The 19,732-nt window shown below is 57.9% G+C and overlaps 1 protein-coding gene across 1 annotated transcript; it reads right to left on the reverse strand.

Annotated features, from left to right (window-relative positions):
• Positions 1-5,568: 5,568 nt before the first annotated feature.
• On the reverse strand, positions 5,569-15,938 carry NINJ1 (ninjurin 1). The gene is made up of 4 exons (XM_004598821.2): positions 15,798-15,938; positions 8,270-8,498; positions 7,389-7,543; positions 5,569-6,120 (listed from the first exon to the last, which is right to left on the reverse strand). Exons 1-3 carry the CDS (start codon positions 15,861-15,863, stop codon positions 7,389-7,391), a joined length of 450 nt encoding a protein of 149 aa, XP_004598878.1. The 5' UTR covers positions 15,864-15,938; the 3' UTR covers positions 5,569-6,120.
• Positions 15,939-19,732: the final 3,794 nt, after the last annotated feature.

A 19,732-nucleotide genomic window follows, 5' to 3' on the forward strand; every position in this document is an offset into this window, starting at 1 on the left:
AGCACATGCAGGACACAAGACCCCAGGGCTAGGTCCCTCTCCCACTGGCCTGATTGTGGGGAAATAAGATTGTTTGCCAGCCCGCAAGATCACCATGAGTGTGCGCTTTCTGCAGGGAGTTTTCAGAGGTTCGTGGATGCTTTCCCAGAAGGTTTTCTGGCAGGCCCCACACTGTTGATGGGCCAGGCCTCCCAGGAGGGACTCTGCTGCAGCCCAGGATCTTGGAGCATGCAGAGCTGGGAAGCAGAGCGGGCACTCAGGGATAGGGCCTTCTCGTCACCACACAGCCACCTCCTGTCCTACCTGCTGGCATGCCAGCCACCACCCCGGGATGAGGGCGGCTTTGTGGACAGCCCCCAGGAACATCCGACTGACTCCTCCACCTCTGAGTTGCTGGGCCTCAGTTTGTCCATCTGTGAATTAGGATCCCTCCCCTAGGATAGCTCAGAGCAGCACAACTAGGTGGAGCCCCAGTCCCACAGCAATTTTGTGAGCTAACTGTTATGTTAGTGCATCTGACACCACGCCTGGGAGAGGTAGCACACACTAAGTGACAGATGCCTGGGTGAAGGTGACATACTGGAAAAGTAGGATCCAAGGAGCCCTGAGACCTGGCCCTGGACTTCCCAGAGCCAGGCCTTCTCATCAGGGGCATGTCCTACACCACTGTGCCTGGAAAGGGGCACCATTTTCACACCCACCTTATGGGTTAGAAGACCGAAGCTCATCTGTGACAGGACCCCAGGGGACCTGACAGCTGTCCTCAGGTGCTGAAGGCTGTGCCCCATATGGACCCTCACACCGTCCACACAGGAAAGGTATCCAGGACTGTGCTCTGTGACCAGGACTCTGCCGTTGGGCAGACCTGCAGGCAGAGTCCCCAGGTGACAGACAAGATCTCAAGAGTGGCAGCCCCAGTGGACACTGGCAAGGTCATCTGCGAGGGGTCAGAGAGCTCAGCCCAGTGGTGCTGACTAGCAAAAACCAGAAATAGTGAAACCCCATTAACATAGTGTCGGCGTACCCTAAGCCGACCCTGAGCCTGAGGAGTCAACATGTTCATCACCCTGTGTTAAGCAACTCACAGCTGAGCTTCCGGGTTCTGGGTGCATGTGGCCATTTGTCCCTGCTAGCCTACACACCCTTACCCCTCCAACATCCTCCCATATCACACTTGCCTTCAGAATACTCCACAGCCCCTGTCCCCGGTCCCCACTGTTTCTCTGCTGGTGGGAGCCCCTCACTGACCGATACTTCCCACAAAGGTACACCCAGGACTACCAACTCAAGGGCTCTGGAGGGGGTGGCTGTTCTGTCCCAAATCATCAGGTTGTCCTTTACCCAGGACCAACAGTGTGACAGGTGGCTGTGAGGTGGGCTGTGGCCTGGGCCCTCATTAGCACCACAGTGTGACAGGTGGCTGTGAGGTGGCCTGTGGCCTGGGCCCTCATGAACACCAGTGTTTTTTTTTAAAAGATTTATTTATTTTATTATAAAGTCAGATATACAGAGAGGAGGAGAGACAGAGAGGAAGATCTTCCGTCCGATGATTCACTCCCCAAATGAGCCACAATGGGCCGGTGCGCGCCGATCCAAAGCCAAGAACCAGGAACCTCTTCCGGGTCTCCCACGTGGGTGCAGGGTCCCAAGGCTTTGGGCCGTCCTCGACTGCTTTCCCAGGCCACAAGCAGGGAGCTGGATGGGAAGTGGAGCTGCCGGGGTTAGAACCGGCGCCCATATGGGATCCCGGGGCTTTCAAGGCGAGGACTTTAGCCGCTAGGCCACGCTGCCACCGGGCCCCCAGACCTGATTCTTATGTGTGCTTGCCAGTCCAGGGTCTGGCACAGTCTGTCACCACAATCAGCTTATGCACATGCTGGTCGTTGCAATTGCTGGGGTCAGTTCTGTTTCTAGCCCTGTCTTCCACTCGAACCAATGGGTGTTATAGTCCAACCAGATCCTGCCCACTTCATACTCGGCCTTCACACAAACCAGTGGGAGCTGCGGCCTAGTCCGGGCGACCCCAAATCCCTACCAGGCCTGCCCCCTACCCTGGTTCCCATGCATGTCAGTATGTACTGCAGACTTGGTCCAGTCTGTCCCACATCCCATTTAGCTCTCATACATGTCAATGGACGTTGAAGCCTAATTCAACCCAACCAACCCTACTATCCAGCCCACACACATACTGGCAAGTGCCTTTCTGTCTAGCCCACATTCCCTGCCTCCCGTCCTGGTTTTCATGCTCTCCAGTGGAAGTAGTAACCCAAGAGGGAGGTGCCCACTATCTCCCTATTAGGCCACTCCCACTCTGATTATGCACTCTCCAGGTGGTTCTGGAGTTTAACTGGACAGATTAAGCCCCCAGTGCCAGCCTCTGCCAGCTGATGCTGCAGCAAAGCCCAACCAACCTTCACCCACTCTAATTTTTGCTTGCACCAGTAAGAACAGTCAGCCCAGCCTAGCCCTTCCCTGATCTAGCTCACCTGAGGCCCACAGGTGTTGTAGCCCTGCCTGGTCTGGTCTGCCCCCATCCCAATTCATGCTCTCCAGTGGGAGTGGCTATCCAGCAGTGGGAACCCACATTCCCCTGCCGGCTTTGCCCCCTCCCTCCCTGATTGTCATGTGTGCTGTTTTGGTGCTGCGACCGCATCTAGTACAGCTCACCCCACCTTGGCATTCCGTAATGAGCACTGGTTTGTGTCACGACCGAACCTGGCCTGACCCACACTCTATTCTGGTGCTCAGATTCTCCAGCGGGTGATGTGAAAGGGTTCAGCCTGGTCTGCCCCCCACCTATGCCATATGTATGATGGTGGGTATCTTCCTCTGGCCTGGTCTGGGTTGCTCCCTCTCATGGTTCTTGCACTCACCTGTAGGGACTGTGTCCCAACAGAGGAGTTTCCCAAGCTCCTCCAACAGAACCTCTCCCTGTGCCAGATCTTGCGCATACTGGCACACACACCATTTTTAAAGATGATTTTATATATTTATTCAGTAACCAGTAAAAGAGTCTTCCATCTGGTGATTTACTCCCCCAGTGCCTCCAGTAGCCAGGCATGGGCCAGGGTGAAGTCAGGAGCTGGAACTCCATGCTGGCCTCCCAGGTGCAGGGGCCCAAGCACTGGAGCCATCCTCCATTGCCTTTCCAGGTATTAGCAGGGGGCTAGAGAGGAAGTTGAGCAGTGGGAACTTGAACCAGCACTGATATACGGGATTCTGAATCACAAATGGCAGCTTACTTGCTGTGTCATAAAGGTCCAACCCTAGTTTACATCCTTGGCCCAAGTGTTGTGTTCCCTCAGAAGGTGTCACCTTCACCCAGGCACCTGCCATATCACTTTCACTAAGTGTTTGTGTTACACAAGCATGTCACCTTCACCAACTGTGAAACTCCATCAGATGTCTTTCACTTTTTTTTTTTTTAAGATTTGTTTTTATTGCAAAGTCAGATTTACAGAGAGGAGAGACAGATTTTTCCATCCACTGGTTCACCCCCCAAATGGGGCCATGACAGCCTGAACTGAGCTGAGCCAAAGCTAGGAGCCCCATCCAGGTCTCCCATGTGTGTATGGGTCCCAAGGCTTTGGGCCATCCTTGACTGCTTTCCCAGGCCATATGCAAGGAGCTGCATGGGAGCTGGAGCAACCAGGACGTGAACCAGCGCCCATACGGGATTCTGGCACTGGCAGGTGAGGGATTGGCCAGTTGAGCCATGGCACCAGCCCCATCTATCACTTTCACTGCTGTCATCCCAACCACTGCAGCCACAGGATGGGGGACCCACATCCATGGCCTAGACTCAGACTGGGGCGCTTCCTCTAGCCAAATGGAGCTCTTATTTCCTACGATAAAGCTTTGAGAGACGAAAGCCATGGAACCATATGGCTCCACAGTTACAAACATCTCTCAGAATAACTTCTCCTACTTTCAACCTGCAGCTCTTTATTATTTATGTATTTATTCATTTTAAAGGTGGGACAGGGAGGGTAGAGAGAGAGCATGCTTCCAACTGCTGGTTCATTCCCCAAATGCCTGCAACAGCTGGGGTGGGCCACGTATCCAGGATTCAATCTGGCTTCCCAGAAGGCAACTTGAGTCATCACGGGTTGCCTCCCAGGGCGTGCATTTAGCAGGAAGCTGGAATTAGAAGTGGAGCCTTCTTGAACCCTGGCACTCCAATATGGGATATAGTGTCCCAAGCAGCATCTTAAACCACTGAGCCAAAGGCCCACCTCTCCCTTTAGTCCAAAGCAAAGCCAGGAAGCAAGGATCAGCCACATACACTAAGGGCAGGAGTGAAGATGTGCCTAATTACCTGAAGGAGTTGGAGGAAAACAGGGCCCACAGCTCAGCCAGCCAGAGGCAGCGCAGGAAAATGGGAGAAGGCTTTGTGGAAGAGTAAAGGCCTGTGAGAGGTATCTCCTAGAGGGGCCAAGTGGGGGCACCTGCAGAGGATGCAGAGGCAAAGTGGGAAGCCAGGCTGGAGGACTGACCCCAGCTCCACCCAAGGCCCCCAAGGGCCAGCACAAGCTGAGATGCAGGGATGGGCTGGAAGGTGTGGTGGGGAGGACAAGTTGGCTGCTGGGGTCTGGGAAAGGAAACATGTAGGAGAGAATGAAGATTTAAAGGCTGGGCCTAGGAGCTGGGCTTCCACTGCATGAGGGCTGCAGAGCAGGTGGCTCCCAGACTGGCCATCAGCTGACCTCCTCCCATGGAGAATGTCCCTGCACCAGACCCTGCTGTTGGGGGAGCATCAGACTCATGGACGAGGCAAGAGGGGGACCAGGACCTCAACATCCGGGAATGATTGCTGAGAGCAGGAACTTCCTATGGAATGGACAGAGCAGGCTCCACATGTGACTCCTGTCCAGGCCAGGGGCTGCAGGGCCTGGGCATTCCAACATGGCTGCCTCCCCACCCCAGTTCTTCATTCACGCTGCTGCTCCAGGCAGAGGAGACCCAGAAACAGATGGCCAGGGCCCTGAGACCTCAAACTCCAGACTGCCCTCTAGGCTCCTGCAAGGAGGCACCTGGTTCCCAAGTCCTGGAACTGCTTCACTTTGTACCACAGAAGTCCAAAGAGGAGCAAGAATCTGCTGTGCAGGTGGCCAGGGGGTGAGTGTGGGGAGCCTGGGCCAGGCTCTATTTGATCCTATTTTGCTCTAACTGGCACAGTAGGGCACCAGGGTACCAGGGCAGGGTGGTGAGGCCCACAGGGTCCCCATTATGTGGATCAGGACTGAGCTGCCAGCTGGGGCTGGGCCAGCGAAGAACCCATGTGCCCTCGCCCTACAGTGCCCTGCAGGTCTCCCTAGCTCTGACCCTGTGGCTGGGTGGAAGGGGTACCTCTAAACAGGCACTTGCAAGACAGCCAGGAACCCAGGCGAGGCACTATCAGACGTGTAAGGGAGTCTCTGGGCATCTGAGATAACTCAATTACAGCAGCACTCCAGCTCACCCTCCTGTCCCCAGGTCCCCCATGCAACACTCCGAAACAAAGTGTATGTGGGGAAGGCTCCCATGCCTATGGCTGCCCACAAGGGTTGGGGCACATGGAGGCCACCTAGGAGGAGTGGCGGTTTTATTCATCATTTCTGATTAGAAATGGGGAGGGCGGTGCTTGGCTGCCGAGTAGAGGGCAGAGGCTCTGCCCAGCACTGCCAGGGGGCACATGTTGGGCTCGGCTCCCTCCTGATGGCTGCCAAGCCCAGGCACTGAGGCTTAAGGGGAAGATGGGAGCAGGCCTCCCTGGAGGCGGGGGATGCTGGTGAACCGGTGGGAGCAGGGAGAGCTCCTCATCTTTCAGGAATGTCCTGAGATAGTGGCTGGCCGGGGCCCTTGGTCTGGCCTGTCCATGGACCTGCTGTGTGTCTCCAGGGGGGCCGTGACCCATGTCTGGACACAGATCTCTGGAGCTTTCCAATTCTGAGCTTCTGGGCCTCCTGCTGGCCCCCACACACCATGATGGCTTCCTGCACGCCGTCCAATCAGAGCAGCAGCTGGGCCCTGGGCACGAGAGGTCCTGGGGAGCGCTGTATACCATAAGTGGACGCCTCAAGAGCTCGGTGACCACCTGGGCTGGGTGGGCGGACTGCTGGGCAGGCACAATCCAGGCTTCTGAAAGGTGGGTGGAAGAGGTATGAACAGCAGGATCCAGATGGGTTCCCGAGCCTGCCTGGCAAGCAGCCTGCACCACTGGGGTCCAGCAGACACTCAGACTCCAGGGTAAGAGCCTGTCGGCTGGGGGGCATCTCTCGGCTCTCCCAGTCTCAGGCTCCCCTCTGATAATGCGATGAACACAGCATGCCTTTGACCAGCACTTAAAGGTCGGGCCCCAAGGCATCTGTGACCACAGCCACCGATGGGGCCCAGGTTTCTGCCATTGCTGCTTCCAGCTCAGTACCCTCCCTCACCCCGAGGACGACCCTGAGGGCACTGCAGGGTCTCCAAGGATGCAGGCCATGTACCCACAAGCCTGGGCCCTCTTCCCAGCTGGCAGGCGAATGGCACTTGAGGCACCTGAGGCTGACATTGAGGACACGCAGAGGCCTGGTCAAGCTATGAGGGACAGAGAGGCTGGCACCAGGCTTCTGCAGGAGGCGACTTCAACCACAACCCAAGCGGCAACCAGGCAGCCAACAATAAATGCCACGTGGGGCTGCCCAGGTCCTGCCATTAAGGCTCCATGGTCAAGACACCAGGGGTTGTGTAACTGTGTAACTCATCTAGCATGGCATGGTGCCCAGGGAGCCAGGCACTCTCAACCCAGCTGTGCAGCTGCATGCTTGCCTCCCAGTATCCACTGTGGCCACTTGGAGGGTTGGCTCTGCCATCCTCCCCAACACAGGCACCCTGACCTGAGCACAGCAGGCTCATATCTTCCCTGCTGTGATGTCATCTGTTAGGCATGCCTACCTACAGAAGGAGCCGAGGGGCGCACTTGGCCTGCGGCCACATGGACTGAGCCACCAGGGCCTGCCTTTGGCTCCTGTGCTTGCCCTGAGCGTCCCTTGGCAGGTGCTTGCTGGCGGCAGGGCTGAGCATGGTGTGAGTGCCTCCTGCATCCAAGGAAGGGCTCAGTCTGAAACTGCCCCACTTACAGCCAGGGTCCATCTCAGAGCAGGAAGCAAATGCAAACCTTGCAAGGCCCAGAAAGAAAAGAGATGTAGGGCAGCTCGGGGTGGGAGGGGGCTCTGCCTGAGAGTGGGGCTGAGGAGGGGAGGGGAGCCCCCAAATCTCATGTTTGTGTGAGCTCACCGGTACGTCAGCAGTCTGGCCAACCACAAGAGACCACTGAAACCCCAGGCAGTCAGTGCTGGGGCAGGACTGGCTTGGTGGATGCTGGCACACCCCAGAGTCCCCCGCCATTGGCCATCATGGCTCACCTACTGCCGGGGTGCTGTATCTGGCAACGGCTTCTGGACTCCAAAGGCTGTGATGAAGATGTTGACCACCACGATGACAAACACCAGGCCCGTGGCCAAGTTGTTGAGGAAGTCCAGTTTGGCGTGCTTAGCTGGGTTATTCAGGTCGTACTTGACTATGGGTGAGAGAGGAATAGGTGGTACTCAGGCAGCCTGGACCCCAGATGGGGCACTGACACCCAGGAAAGTTTCATCTGGCAATGGGGGGGTGGCCCGGTCCAGTGTGTGTACCCCACCTTCCATAGCCCCTTGTCTCCACCATGAATGGAATCCCAGTGGGTCAGGGGCCAGAGTTCACGCCCTCCCAGATGGGAAACTGCTCTGCGCCAGGCTAACCGCAGTGTTGCCCTGCACCTCCAGATCCCCCAGCTGCCCACATTCTCTCTCACAGCTGGGCATGGGCAGCCAGGGGGTCCCTGGTTCTCTGTAGCAGGAGGGGAGATCAGCCCCGCCCCCCTACCAGCCTCTGTCTACCATAGATCTGAGGTCCAGACCCCCAGGTCTTAGCCTGGCGGAGACCAAAGTTGGAGGCAGCAGCCAGGCTCAGGGTTTGCATGCAGCAGAGCAGGGCTGCAGGGCTGGTCACCGTCCAGTGGGAGGGTTTTTTGGGGGACAGTGCATGAGGGTCCCTCACTCCCCTCCTGGGTAACTCAGCTACTCTGAATTCATTGTAGGGCAGCTGCTGATGGTCACCAGGGCCAGCAAAAGCAGCAGGGAGAGCCAGGTGACCAAAGATCCCTAGTGTGATGACCTTGACCCAGGTGGCCCCGGAAGGGGGAGCAGCAGAGCAGCAGGGTGGCACCCGCCCTCAGGGGTGGGCAAGGGGCGCCCGGGGAACCTACCAAGGAAGATGAGCAGCACACCGACACCAATCTGCAGCGCCAGTGACACGGAGATGAGGACCACCAGGGGCACGAAGAAGGCGAAGCTGGGGCCCTGCTCCACCACGGCCTTCAGCTGTGACGCATTGGCCATGAGCAGCGCGATGTCCAGCATGCTCTCGGCCGCGCTCTTCTTGTTGGCATAGTGGTTCACATTGATGGGCTGGTGCCTCCAGCCCCAGCGGGACGGCTGTGGAGAACAGGGCGGTCAGGGGCCAGGGTGGGGACCCCCCACGCCCAGACCTGGGGAAAGTGCTCACTTACATGCTGGCTCTCTCTAAACTTCCTAAGAATAAGGTTTTGGAGAGGCAGGAGACACGGACAGCTAGGCCAGTGGACAGGGCCCTGCCCTCCTGCTGTGGGGGTCGGCTGGGGGGGGCACCCTTGTCCTTTGGCAAGCCTCCCCTCTCGCTGGGACCGGCTATCGCAGGCAGCAGCTGGCCAGAAGGGAAGTGACGAATTCCCCCACAACACTACCGGCCAGTGCTTGAAACCAGCTCTTCCTGGCTGACCGACCCTGGCCATATCCCATCCTTGAACGACTGTACACACCCGGCCACCTTGCTGGGCATCCATGGCACATAGTGGGCACTCAGCAGAGGCCTGGGCTCAGCTGCTCCTTCCACCTCAAGGAAAGTTCTCATCACTTCTGGCCCCACATCATCCCCTGCCCTGGGGGCACTCCCAGCCCCCACCCAACGCTCCAGGCCAGTTTCCACTTCGCTCAGAGCTCACCAGTCCAGCTGGTCAAGGGGGGCCTGGCCAGGCCCTCTGCCCCACTGTCAGATACCCCCATGCTCTGAGGCCCTAGTGTGGGCTACTGCCTCCATGAAGCCTCCCAAGACTTCCCCTAGCAGCACACAATTGTCTCTCTTGCCCCAGCTTCTTTCCTGACCAAGCCTGGCAGCCCCCATCTTAGGCTGCACCACTGTGCCCCTCCCCAGGCACCTGGGACAAATCTACTGCCCCCTCATCCTGGCCTTCTGTGCAAGAGTACCCAAGTGGCAGTTCCTGAACAGAAACCACTTGGGACATTGGTCAGAGCACGGGCAGCGCCTAGGGCCTGGTGCACGGGCAGCCTCTTGGGGCCACTCCAGGAGCTCCTGTTTCTGGACTCATGAAAGATGCAGGGAGGGGCAGACCCAGGGATCTGGCTGCTACTATCTGGGCTGCGAGTACTGACAAGGAAAATTACCAGGGGTAACCTCTGCAGAACAGATGGGGGGCCAGGGCTTGGCTTTAGCAAGGCCTGAAGGCTACTGGTAAACTTCAAACACCTCAATCCCTGTTAAAAACGGGATGGAGTCTGTGTGTTGGGGGAAACAGAAAGCTTTTTTAAAAAGTGTCAGTTTATGCTCCCCGGCCTGTCCCTATCCCACCCGGTGAGGGCAGGTGGTACAACTGAAACCTACCCAAAGAACTAGACAGATGTAAAGACAGAACCACTACAAGGAGTACAACTCAGGGGAGCTGTATTTGGAAGGACAAAATGTTTCTAATTCAGAAAGCCCAGGAAGAAGAGTTATTGTTCATGGAAGAATAAATATTTAGCAACTGTGGTATTCTGATTTTTGTGCTCAGGCTGCCTGAGACACCGGTGTTCATCCTTGTGTGAAAAGGCACGGAAATGCAGGTCTGTACTATAAAGTCGTAAACACGGACTCCTTCCTGCACCGGCTTATTGCTTTGTTTTCTTACCTACTTGCTAAAACACCCCTAATATTTTGTCAGATGCACTAAATGTTTTGGTTGAACTTGCTGTCTTGTATGTTTTGTGGGATTTTTGGTTTTGCCTTAATGAGGGGGTGGTAATTTTGAGGGTTGGGCATGCCTGGATGCTGTTGTAGCTTGTCAGGATCACGAAAAGGAATACAAAACAAAAACTAAGAGAATAACTCTCCTGACAACTGTCTGTAATAAAACTCTTCTAGGGCTTTTCAAGATGAGCCACTGAAATGAAGGACTGAAACTTGAATTGCTGCAAAATGAACGTAGGTGGCCGGTTTGGTTGTTTTTTTGTTGTTTGTTTTGGTTTGGTTTCTCTTTAGGGTGGCTGGCTGGGCTTCATGGAGAATTTTACACTAAGTACAGAATTGAATGTTGAATATATTCGAATCTGGTATGGTTTGCAGAGGTCAGATTTAGTAGAAGTGTATTCATACTGTGAATTGTGCTCGGATGGTTAAAGACAAGCTTGTCAAGCATTCCGTATTAACAGTGAATGGAGAAAATGTTTTCAGATAGATAAAATGTATATGGTACAGATGTAAAGTTTTTTTATGTAAAAAACTGTATAATATTGATTCTCATCTGGCATATTCTAATCAGGTTATAGATAAATAAAGTTTATTAATTAATGTAATCAAAATCTGAGTAACCCACACACACACAAAAAAAGTTCATGGTCGCCTGAGGGCCACAGAGACACAGAGGAGCCCAACGCTCGCCAAACTTGCTGCCCCTAGGACCCTGGGGCTCCCCCACGCCCAGGGCACAGCTGCTCCCTCCCCTCAGGAGCCTGAGCCTGACCCCAAGTGCAGCCCCAGCTCTGTCCTTAGTCCTTACAAAGCCACCTGGCTGGCCACACCCTGGCTGGAGGCTGCTGTTCCACTGTGGGCACCTGCTCCTACTTGCATAAACCAGAAGTGCCCAAGCGCCATGGCTCGAAGCCACTCTAATGCCCATCTGGTCCCCACCCCAGGACCTGATGGTGAGAGAAAACACAGGTGCACACGCTGTGGGGAGTCCCCACCCTCTGAGGAGACATTACCTGTGGGCACATCTACACGCAAAGGCAAACACACCCACACAATCACATACAAACTACACTTTGCTTACATGACACACAAATAAAGTACACACACACACATGGCCATAGAAACACACAGGCACGCACAAATATAACCCACGTGTGCATGTATACCTATACATGTGCCTATAGTTACACGTGCATGAAAATCCAGAAACACACAATTTACTCACAAGTATGCACACAGCACAACATACAATGTACACACATGAATACCCATGCTACACAGTGCCTTCTCATGCGTGTGCACGTCCTGAACACATATGCCCACACAGTCACACCTACAACACACAAACATACACACGACCCAGGCACACACAAATGCACAGGCTAGCTATGGTGCTCTCTGGCAAGGGGAAGAATTCATTTTCATCCAAGGCTCTGTGAGTCACTGGAAGACCTGGCAGTCGCGGGCCATTGGCAAAGACTGCAGAGCCCTGAGTCCTTGGTCTCAGGGGCCTGCGGCCGTGCAGCACAGCATAGCCCCAGCTCTCGGCTCCCCCAACCACAGGGTCTGTGGACCCACTGTTTGCGTGCCAAGGTGGGCAACTGAGGCTTGGTGCAGGGGCTACCCATTCTGGAGCCACGGAACAAATGAGGGCTGCCCTGGGGTTTGACCCCAGGCCCTGGGGACCAGAGTCCTGCTGAATGACACCACTGCCCGCAGGGGTCAGTGGAGGTGGGCCCTAGCTACGCAGTGTCCCTTGCCGTGAGGTTGCTTCTGGCTCTTCCGGCCATCTGCTTCCTGTTGGACCTACCCCATGATAAGCAGCACAGCTGGGCTGCAGGCCTGTGCCTGGGGTCAGCCACAGCCTGGACCACACAGCGGATGCCCTTCACTCCCTCAGGCTCCCTGTCCTCACATCTCAGGCCCCTGTGGAAAGCCACCCATCCACTGAGTGACAGCATATGTCACTCTCCCATCCTACAGACCAGGAAACTGAGACTTAGCTAGGACCGACCTGGGAGACCTTGAAGAAGGAGCAGGCCCGCACTGCAGCCCAGGCCTGTGCGTGCCCTGAAGCCACAGGATACAAACTATTCATGTCCACCCCAGCCAGGGCCCTGGAGGAGGCTTTGTGCAGGCTGGTAGTGGGGCCATATGCAGGCCTCCTGTAGTACCCTTGGAACCTGAAGGTGACGTCTACACAGAGGAGTCCCAAGGAATGTGGCTGGTGGCCCCAGCGCCATGGGCCAGGGAGCTCTCTGGGCCTGACCCACTGCCAAGAACACAGCGCCATGGCACCGGTACTTGAGGGAACACAGCCCCTGGTTAATGTTCATCAGAGGCAGAGGGACTTCTCCTGAACCTCAGCAGCAACCAGGAGCTGGGCTGGGAAGAAGGCGGCAGGGCCCACACTTCCTCCTGTGGACAAGTAGTCTCAGTGGGTACAATCCCAGGACCACGAGCTGAGCACACCAGCTCAGGCGGGAGGAGCAGAAGGGACTAAGCCAGGCGGCCCATCCCCATCAAGGTTTGCCTGGGAACAGACAGGGTGGAGGTTGGGGAGCCACAACCACAGCAGCTGTCCTTGTCCAAGGCCTGCATGGACTGGGGCTGGCTGGGAGCGGTGGTGGCCCATGTGCCCACACCAGCAGCCAGCAGGTGACCGCTCTGTGCCTCAGTCTCCTCAGTAAGGCAGCCAGGGACTCAGATGGCACCAGAGCCATCCAGGGCCACGGCAGGGGACAGCAATAAGATAAGATTCCTCCATGTCTCCCCACTGCTAGACTCCACCCCCCAGCAAACCCTACCAGCTCAGGGCTGCTGCACCTGCAGACAGCAACAAGGGCAGAAACGGCCACCCAGGCACAGCTCTTTCACATTGAGCAGGCCTTGGCACCCATGTGCCTCTTCCTTGGACTCCAGCACTGTCTGCTCAGCGACCCCGGCCCTCAAGGTCACCAGCTGGGCATCATGGAAATTGGAAGACCTAGAACTGAGTCCTTCTGTTACCCCGGGGGCTAGGACCTGCCCAGGGCATGAGCCCAGCCTCAGGCTCAGCTCGGCTGAAACAACCTATTGTGGGTCCCACAACCAGGCTGGAGGTGGGGGGCTAGGGAACCCACCTTTCTGAGTCCCATGCTGTCACCATGTCCCCCCTATCTCCAGCCACCTGGAAGGTAAGCACCCAAACATCTTCCAGCATTAGGCCTGTGTGCCTGGCGGGAGGCCCCGCGGGGAGCGGCATCCCCACAGAAGCTGGGCCAGGGCTGGCAAGGCTGGGTGGGGCAGGGCAGACCCATTTCCTATGGGCACAGCACTGAGCAGAAAGGCCCTCAAGTCCACGGCAGCGTCAACATCAGGACTTGGCCAAGACCCCGCAAGGAAAGCAGAAGTGAGGAAAACAGGAAAACGCCCAGCAGCTGCGGGCACACATGGTCAGGCTACTCAGAGCACAGGGTGGCACCCTGTTCTCCAGAGCGTGTGACTGAGCTGTGGTTCCAGGAGCCTCGCCCTGGGGGCTGTTAGGGTCAGGGAATGGTGAGGCTGGCACGGGGGGGGGGGGTTCTCTCAGCTTGTGTGCGAACTTCCTGCTGTAAGGTCTCACCTTCCACTGTGCCCAGTGCCCAGGGATGCCCCAGGCGTGCCATGGCTGTGGACCATCTCCAAGTGGAAATTGATGTTTACCACCACAGGCGGTACCAGTTCTGTGGGGGCTGTTCATGGGGCTTCCTGCCCTCTCGCCCCAATAGGACTCAGCCGGCCCCAGGCTGAGGCAATGTGGGTGCAGATTGTCTCACAGCCCTGACCCAGGTAAGCCACAGGGCCTCACTGGACGTGAGAGTCCACGGAGGCCCCTCTCTGGGGAAAGAGCGGCCCTTGCTGACCCACTGCTGGTGTCACCCTGGGAGACAGGCTCCGTGCGGACAGTTACCATGATGTCACTGTCACGTGCCGGGCCTGACTCCCAGCACCCTCCAGGCGGCAACCTCTGCCCTCACTGACTGCTGGAATGTGCTGCTATCATCCCCATTTCACAGATGAGGAACTGAGGCCCACAGTGCTGGCACGATGCGCCCGAGAAACAGCAGGACAGGGCTTGAGGTGGGAAGGGGACAATGCGGGGCATCAGGCAGGTGAGTGGATCAGACTGAGCGGCCTTGGAGGCTGGCAACCTCCCCAGGAAACCTCTACCTGGGAACAGAGACTCTCCCAGAGGGATATACCCCCAGGCTCCCCACTCTCCAGCCTGGGGAGGGGTGCCCTGCTGTTCCCTCTGCTCAGATGCTGTTCCCACGCTAAGCCTTCCCTGATCCACAGCAGCCTGCCAGCCCCCTGGGGATGCCCGTTCCCTCCCCGCCCAGGGCTGGGGCTGCTGTCTGAATGCAGCTTGGGTGCAGGTAGGGATGGCAGGGCCAGAAAGGGCTGTAGCATCCTCTCTCTGGCCTCAAAGCCTAGACTGTGACCCCTCACTCCAAGCAGTTCCCCTCCAATCTCCCTCCCATGGCCTGACATATGCCCAGAACACCCGCCCACCCAGCTGCCTGCCCAGGAGAGCAGAGGCAGTGCTGAGGGCACAGCTGGGCAAGAGCAAAGGTGGGGCCTGGCACCCTCCTTTCAAACAGCTCCTGAGCCACCTGTCCCTTTGTGATCTGATTTGCCTTGCCCCATGCCCTGGAGGCAGGCCAAGGGTCAGCTCTAGCCCCTGTGTAAGGCCACTGCAGAAGGCCCAGACAGGGGAGGTGACCTTCCCAAGCCCACACACCAGGGGTATGCCCAGCTCCACAGTGCTCACCCACCAGGCAGGCAGACCCTGACGTCTCCCACGCTTGGCTGGCCGTCCGTGTGTGACAACTGGACCTCACGTCTGCCCAGGTGACAGGCACTGTGTGGCTGTGCTGCCTGCGGGCTTTCCAAGCTCAGTCCCCACCTCCCTCACCAGCTGAGGCCTGGAGTCACCACCTGGCCACTGTGACCCGCAGCACTAGGACATCCGGAAAATCTCCAAGGACTGCCAGTCTCCACCCCCCACACCAGGGTGGGAAAAGGAAGGAATGTTCAAAAGTCAACAAGCCAGAAGGCCATGCCAAGGCCTAGAGAGTGCACTGGTCCTGGGGGGTGGAGACAGCCACGGGTCCTGGGATGGAGACGGTCAAGCCCTGGGAACCCATGGGTCCTGGGATGGAGATTCAGCCTCAGAACCAGCACTGGGGGAGGAGGGGAGGAGGACAGGAGGAGGTACCCCAGTTCCGAGGTGGGGGACAGAGGCCTCTGCCAGCCCTTCCTGGAGCCAGAGCGGGCTCGGGACAGGCTCGGGGCCTGTGGATGGACAGCCTGAAGGCGTGAGATTTCTCACAGACAACTCAGCACAGTGGTTCTCCCGCGGGCAGGCTTGGACCGTGTGGTCACCGGCTGACGTCGCTGTCTGCCCGCCGCTGGCCAGCAGCCAGAGGCTGGCTGTGCTGGGCTCTGCTCACCTCGGGCGCGCAGGAAACCGCGCGGGAGGTGGGAAGGCTGCTGAAGGAGACCTCTGCGCTTGGCCAGGGGCGCACGCTGCAGCAGCAGCAGCCCAGGATCCCGCGCCTCTCCCTCGCCCCCGAGAGGCCGTAGCCCACCCAAGTTCAGTCCCGGTTCGCTCCCGGAGGGGTCGGGCAGCCGCCAGCCCAAGTTGCGTTACGTGGCGTGCACAGCTGCCCGCAGGGCTGGCCAAGGTCTCGCATGCGCGGGGGTCTTACCGAGGCGGCGGGGGAGCCAGGACGCGGGTCTCCGTTGAGTTCATACTCCTCGGGCCCTGAGTCCATGGTGTGGCCTCCAGGCCGCCTCCTCCGCCTGAGCGCGCCCGCGCCTCCGCCCCGGCCTCAGGTCCCGGCTGCGCGGCCGCTCCGCCCCCACACCCCAACTCCGCCTCCGCCGGGGCGGGTCCAGCCCGACCTGGAGGCCACCGGACCCCGGGCATGCTGGCTGCATGGTCCTGAGCAAAGCAGACCACCTGTGAAGCGCCCCCGCCACGGACACTTTCAATCTATAAGAAGGAACCAGGAACTAACCTGAAATGGCGCTGTCCTGTTTTTATTTTCCCATGTTGGGGCTGGCCCTGGGGGTGCAGGCCTGTCCAGAGCAGCGCTCCGGTGAGGGTCCACCCGGTCACCCTGTACCTGGGCCATCTTGTGTCTTGGCTTCCCGCTTCCTGAGCCCTGGTTTTCCTGCCTGAGAAATGGCGTGGGGGTGCCCCGCCCCCAGCCTGGTGAGGCAGCAGCCCTCTCTGGGACCAGAGGGGCCCCTTAATGCAGTGGCCAGACCACTGCCTTGGCGGTGAGGGGTAGAGCAGGGCTCTTCCAACCCTTGGATCAATGGGCCCTTGTTCCCCAGGGCGTCCCTGGGGCCTCTTGGAGGCGTGGGAAGCCATGTGGGATGCGGAGGGAACCCTATCTCCCTGGGAAGGCGGGCTTGTGGGAGCTGGTGGCATCCACATGCAGTGTGTTTTCCCATGTGGTCTCCCCAGACACGCCTCCACAGGCCCCAGCCTTGGGCATTCTTTCTCCCTGCCCCCTCTGTAACGCCGGAGGGGGGAAGGGGCGTGGAGCAGGCTGGGAGACCTCTTCCTCCCAGAACTATCTCTGGGAAGCTTCCAGAGCAACTTCCCAGAAAACAGGGACCTTCTTGCTCCTTCTGGTCCAGGCCCAGGACGCCCTGGGTTTGGAGCTGCCTGTTGGTTTCTGTCTGTTCCTCACTAGGGTACCTGTTTGGGCTCTGGAGTGTAGGGGTGGGGTGTTGGGGGCGGGCACAGCCCTCCCTGGGGGCGGATCAGGCAGGGCAGCTCCAGGCTAGCCCAGCTCACCCTGTCCTGCTCCCCCAGGTCCCTGCGCCGTGCGTGTCCAGAGCTGGGACAAATGCTGGCCCTGTAGGGCTGGGGGCAGGGAGTGGGATGAGAGCACACTTTGGAAGGAAGCGTGGATACTGGATGGGGAGGCTGTGGACACAAGTCCACCCCAGCCTTGTTCTCCGCTGCTCCCAAGGCAGGAAGCGGGTGGCTGAGGATTGGGAAACCAGCCTGGGGAAGTCCACCACTGGGTACTGGCTGCCGGGGTGTGGCTGCGTGAGCTGGAGCTGCTTTCCTGGGCCTGCGGGGCTTCCCCCACATCGCAGCCTGCACGGGGGACTTCCCGACGGCTTGCTGCGTCATCTTCCTTTGCCTGTGAAATATGTTTCCCGAGGCCTCAAGGCTGCTGACTGGCTGCCCTCTACTGGATCCAGCTTTGGGCATGTCTTAAAGGGGCAGAGTCCACAGGGTCCCACTGTACACCTGCTTCCAGATTCCTTGTCTGTGAGCTGGGAACACCAGGCAGAAGACGTGAGTGGCACAGGTCTCCCTCCTGGCCCATCCTCGGATGGAGGATGGAGCAGGTTCAGGGTGAGAAGCCGGGCATAGCACGTGGTCCTGGTGCCCCATGGGTCCCCAGGAGGGCAGCAGGCTCTGGCACAGGCCCTCCCACTGAGAAGGCCTTGGCAGGGAACAGACGCTAAGGATGAGCCTCCAAGGCCAGGCCCTTCCTGCACTCTTACCGCCCCAGAAGCCACATCGAGCACGGTCTGGCACCTAGGATACAGTGTGGACACAGGTGCCTCAGACCTGGGACAGCCTTCCGCCTTGCCATGACCTCAGGAAGAGCCACACCTGGGTAACGCAGAAGGGAGAACAGGCTGGGGAGGTGGCCCGCGGCCCAGGTGCAGCTGCCCGCACAAGCCTGCCACCAGGGCAGGAGGAGGGCGCTGGAAGCAGCCTGGGGCCAAGCGCCTTCCCGCCTTCCCAGGAGCTGCTGGCACTGCCCAGCCCACCCGGCTCGCCTTCCGAGCCAGCTCCTGGTAACAGGTGTACCCCTCAGAGGAGGCCTGTGTGTGTCTAGCAGGTCTCTCAGGTCAGCGCCCAGCGAGACGAGGTGGGGCAGCAGCCACCCCACTTCCGGCAGAAGAGAAGAAGGGGAAGACATGGGCCCGTAAAGAGGTGCCAGGGCATCACCTCCATGCAAGGCCACCAGAGCAGGGAGCTCAGAGGCGGTACAGGCAGGGCTGCTCCCTGCATGCTGACAGCCAGGTGGCAGGCCAGCAGATCAGGTGGGTGTCCATTGGGGCAGTACAGCCCCGTGGGTGATAACCATTGCTACCTGGAACATTCTGCAGCTGTCCAGGGGCTGAGTGAGGGCAGCTGGCTGTGTGGACAGAGAGGAGAGAGAGGTGGGAAGCTCTCCCGGCTCGCTCTTTGCCGCTGTCTGTTCTTGGCTCTGGTCTAGCTGCTTCCCCTCCCCCAGCTTCCTGAAGATCAGGCAGAGCTGATGCCACCTCACATTTCTGTGTGCCTGTGCCCCCCAGCACAGTGGCGGAGAGAGTAGTCACCCCATTCTCTCTCTCGGCTACAGACTTGGCATTTTTACCTCAGCCTCCAGATTTAGAGATTTGGTTCCCAGTCTCCCACGCAGCAAGGCACACCTTGTGGCTGCCTTCTGATAATGAAAGAAGTGTGTGCAATATGGGGAAGGAACCTTAAACAGAGGAGATGCGCCATTCTTTATTATTTCCTCATTCCTACTAGATGGAAACCGGATAAATGGCTGGAGCTACAGCAGCCATTTTGGACCATGAGGAGACATTTTGGGCATGGAGTGTCACACAGAGGAGACAAAGTTTGGCAAAGGTGCATCCCCACCACTTGGAGCACAGGCCTCCCTCTGGACTTCTGCAGTGTAAGGTGGTAGGGGTTACAGAAAGCTATCTTATGTTGAAACTACTATAATTTTGATTTTTCCTACTGCCCCCATCCAATCGAAATCCCATTTTGAAAAATCACATTATGCCACTGACCAGCTTTGAGTGTGTGGTCATTCACTCTGAACCCTGCCCAGCCTCCCCTTCTCCCTTTCCTCCTCCTTCTTCTTTTTGAAGATTTATTTATTTTACTTGAAAGACTTGAAGAAAGAGAAATCTTCGTTTTGCTGGCTCACTGCCTAAATGCCCACGATGACCAGAGTTGGACAGGTCCAAAGCTGGGAATCAGAAACCTCTTCAGATCTCCCACGTGAGTGCAGGGTTCACAGCCTTGGGCCATCTTCCTCTGCCTTCCCAGGCCTTTACCAGGGAGCTGGATCAGAAGCAGAACAGCTGGGACATGAACCGGTGCCCATATGAGATGCTAAGGTCACAGGTGGAGAATTAGCCTGCTACACCACCACACCATCAACCACTTTTCCGCCTGAGGATCCTTGTATGCCCTCTCCTTCAACTTGAATATCCCACCCCAGATCTCTGGTCAGCCCCTCTGTCTGCCTGGTCCGTGTGTGTGTGTGTGGTCTGCCCCTTACCAAGGCCAGCATCCTGGTGAGGACCAACCTGGATGGAGGGTGTCCATCTCAGAACCCCTGTGGGGTGCAGACCTCTGCCCTTGCCCTGGTACTGCCCTCCTTATCTGACCTCCTGGTGTCCCTGGGCCCAGCCTGTGCTTAGCAAACCACTAATGACAAGGGTGCCTTATTCTTGGCCGCAGCATGGACTGCCACCCCTGACCACGAAGCCGCCAGCCAGGGAACGTGGGAGCAGGCCGGATGTGCACAGGGCAGGTGCTGGGCTGGGAGCCAGACCCTGAGGCCACGAGGGAGGGCCTCTCCCCTGTGTTAAGTGG

Source organism: Ochotona princeps, chromosome 14 (assembly GCF_030435755.1).
Source record: "Ochotona princeps isolate mOchPri1 chromosome 14, mOchPri1.hap1, whole genome shotgun sequence".
Lineage (NCBI taxonomy): Eukaryota > Metazoa > Chordata > Mammalia > Lagomorpha > Ochotonidae > Ochotona > Ochotona princeps.

Coding starts and splice junctions, on each gene's coding strand:
- NINJ1 (XM_004598821.2), bottom strand. CDS start 15,863: ATGGACTCAGGGCCCGAGGAGTATGAACTCAACGGAGACCCGCGTCCT. Junction 8,499..15,797: donor CTGGCTCCCCCGCCGCCTCG/GTAAGACCCCCG, acceptor TGTTCTCCACAG/CCGTCCCGCTGGGGCTGGAG. Junction 7,544..8,269: donor TGTGCTGCTCATCTTCCTTG/GTAGGTTCCCCG, acceptor TCTCACCCATAG/TCAAGTACGACCTGAATAAC.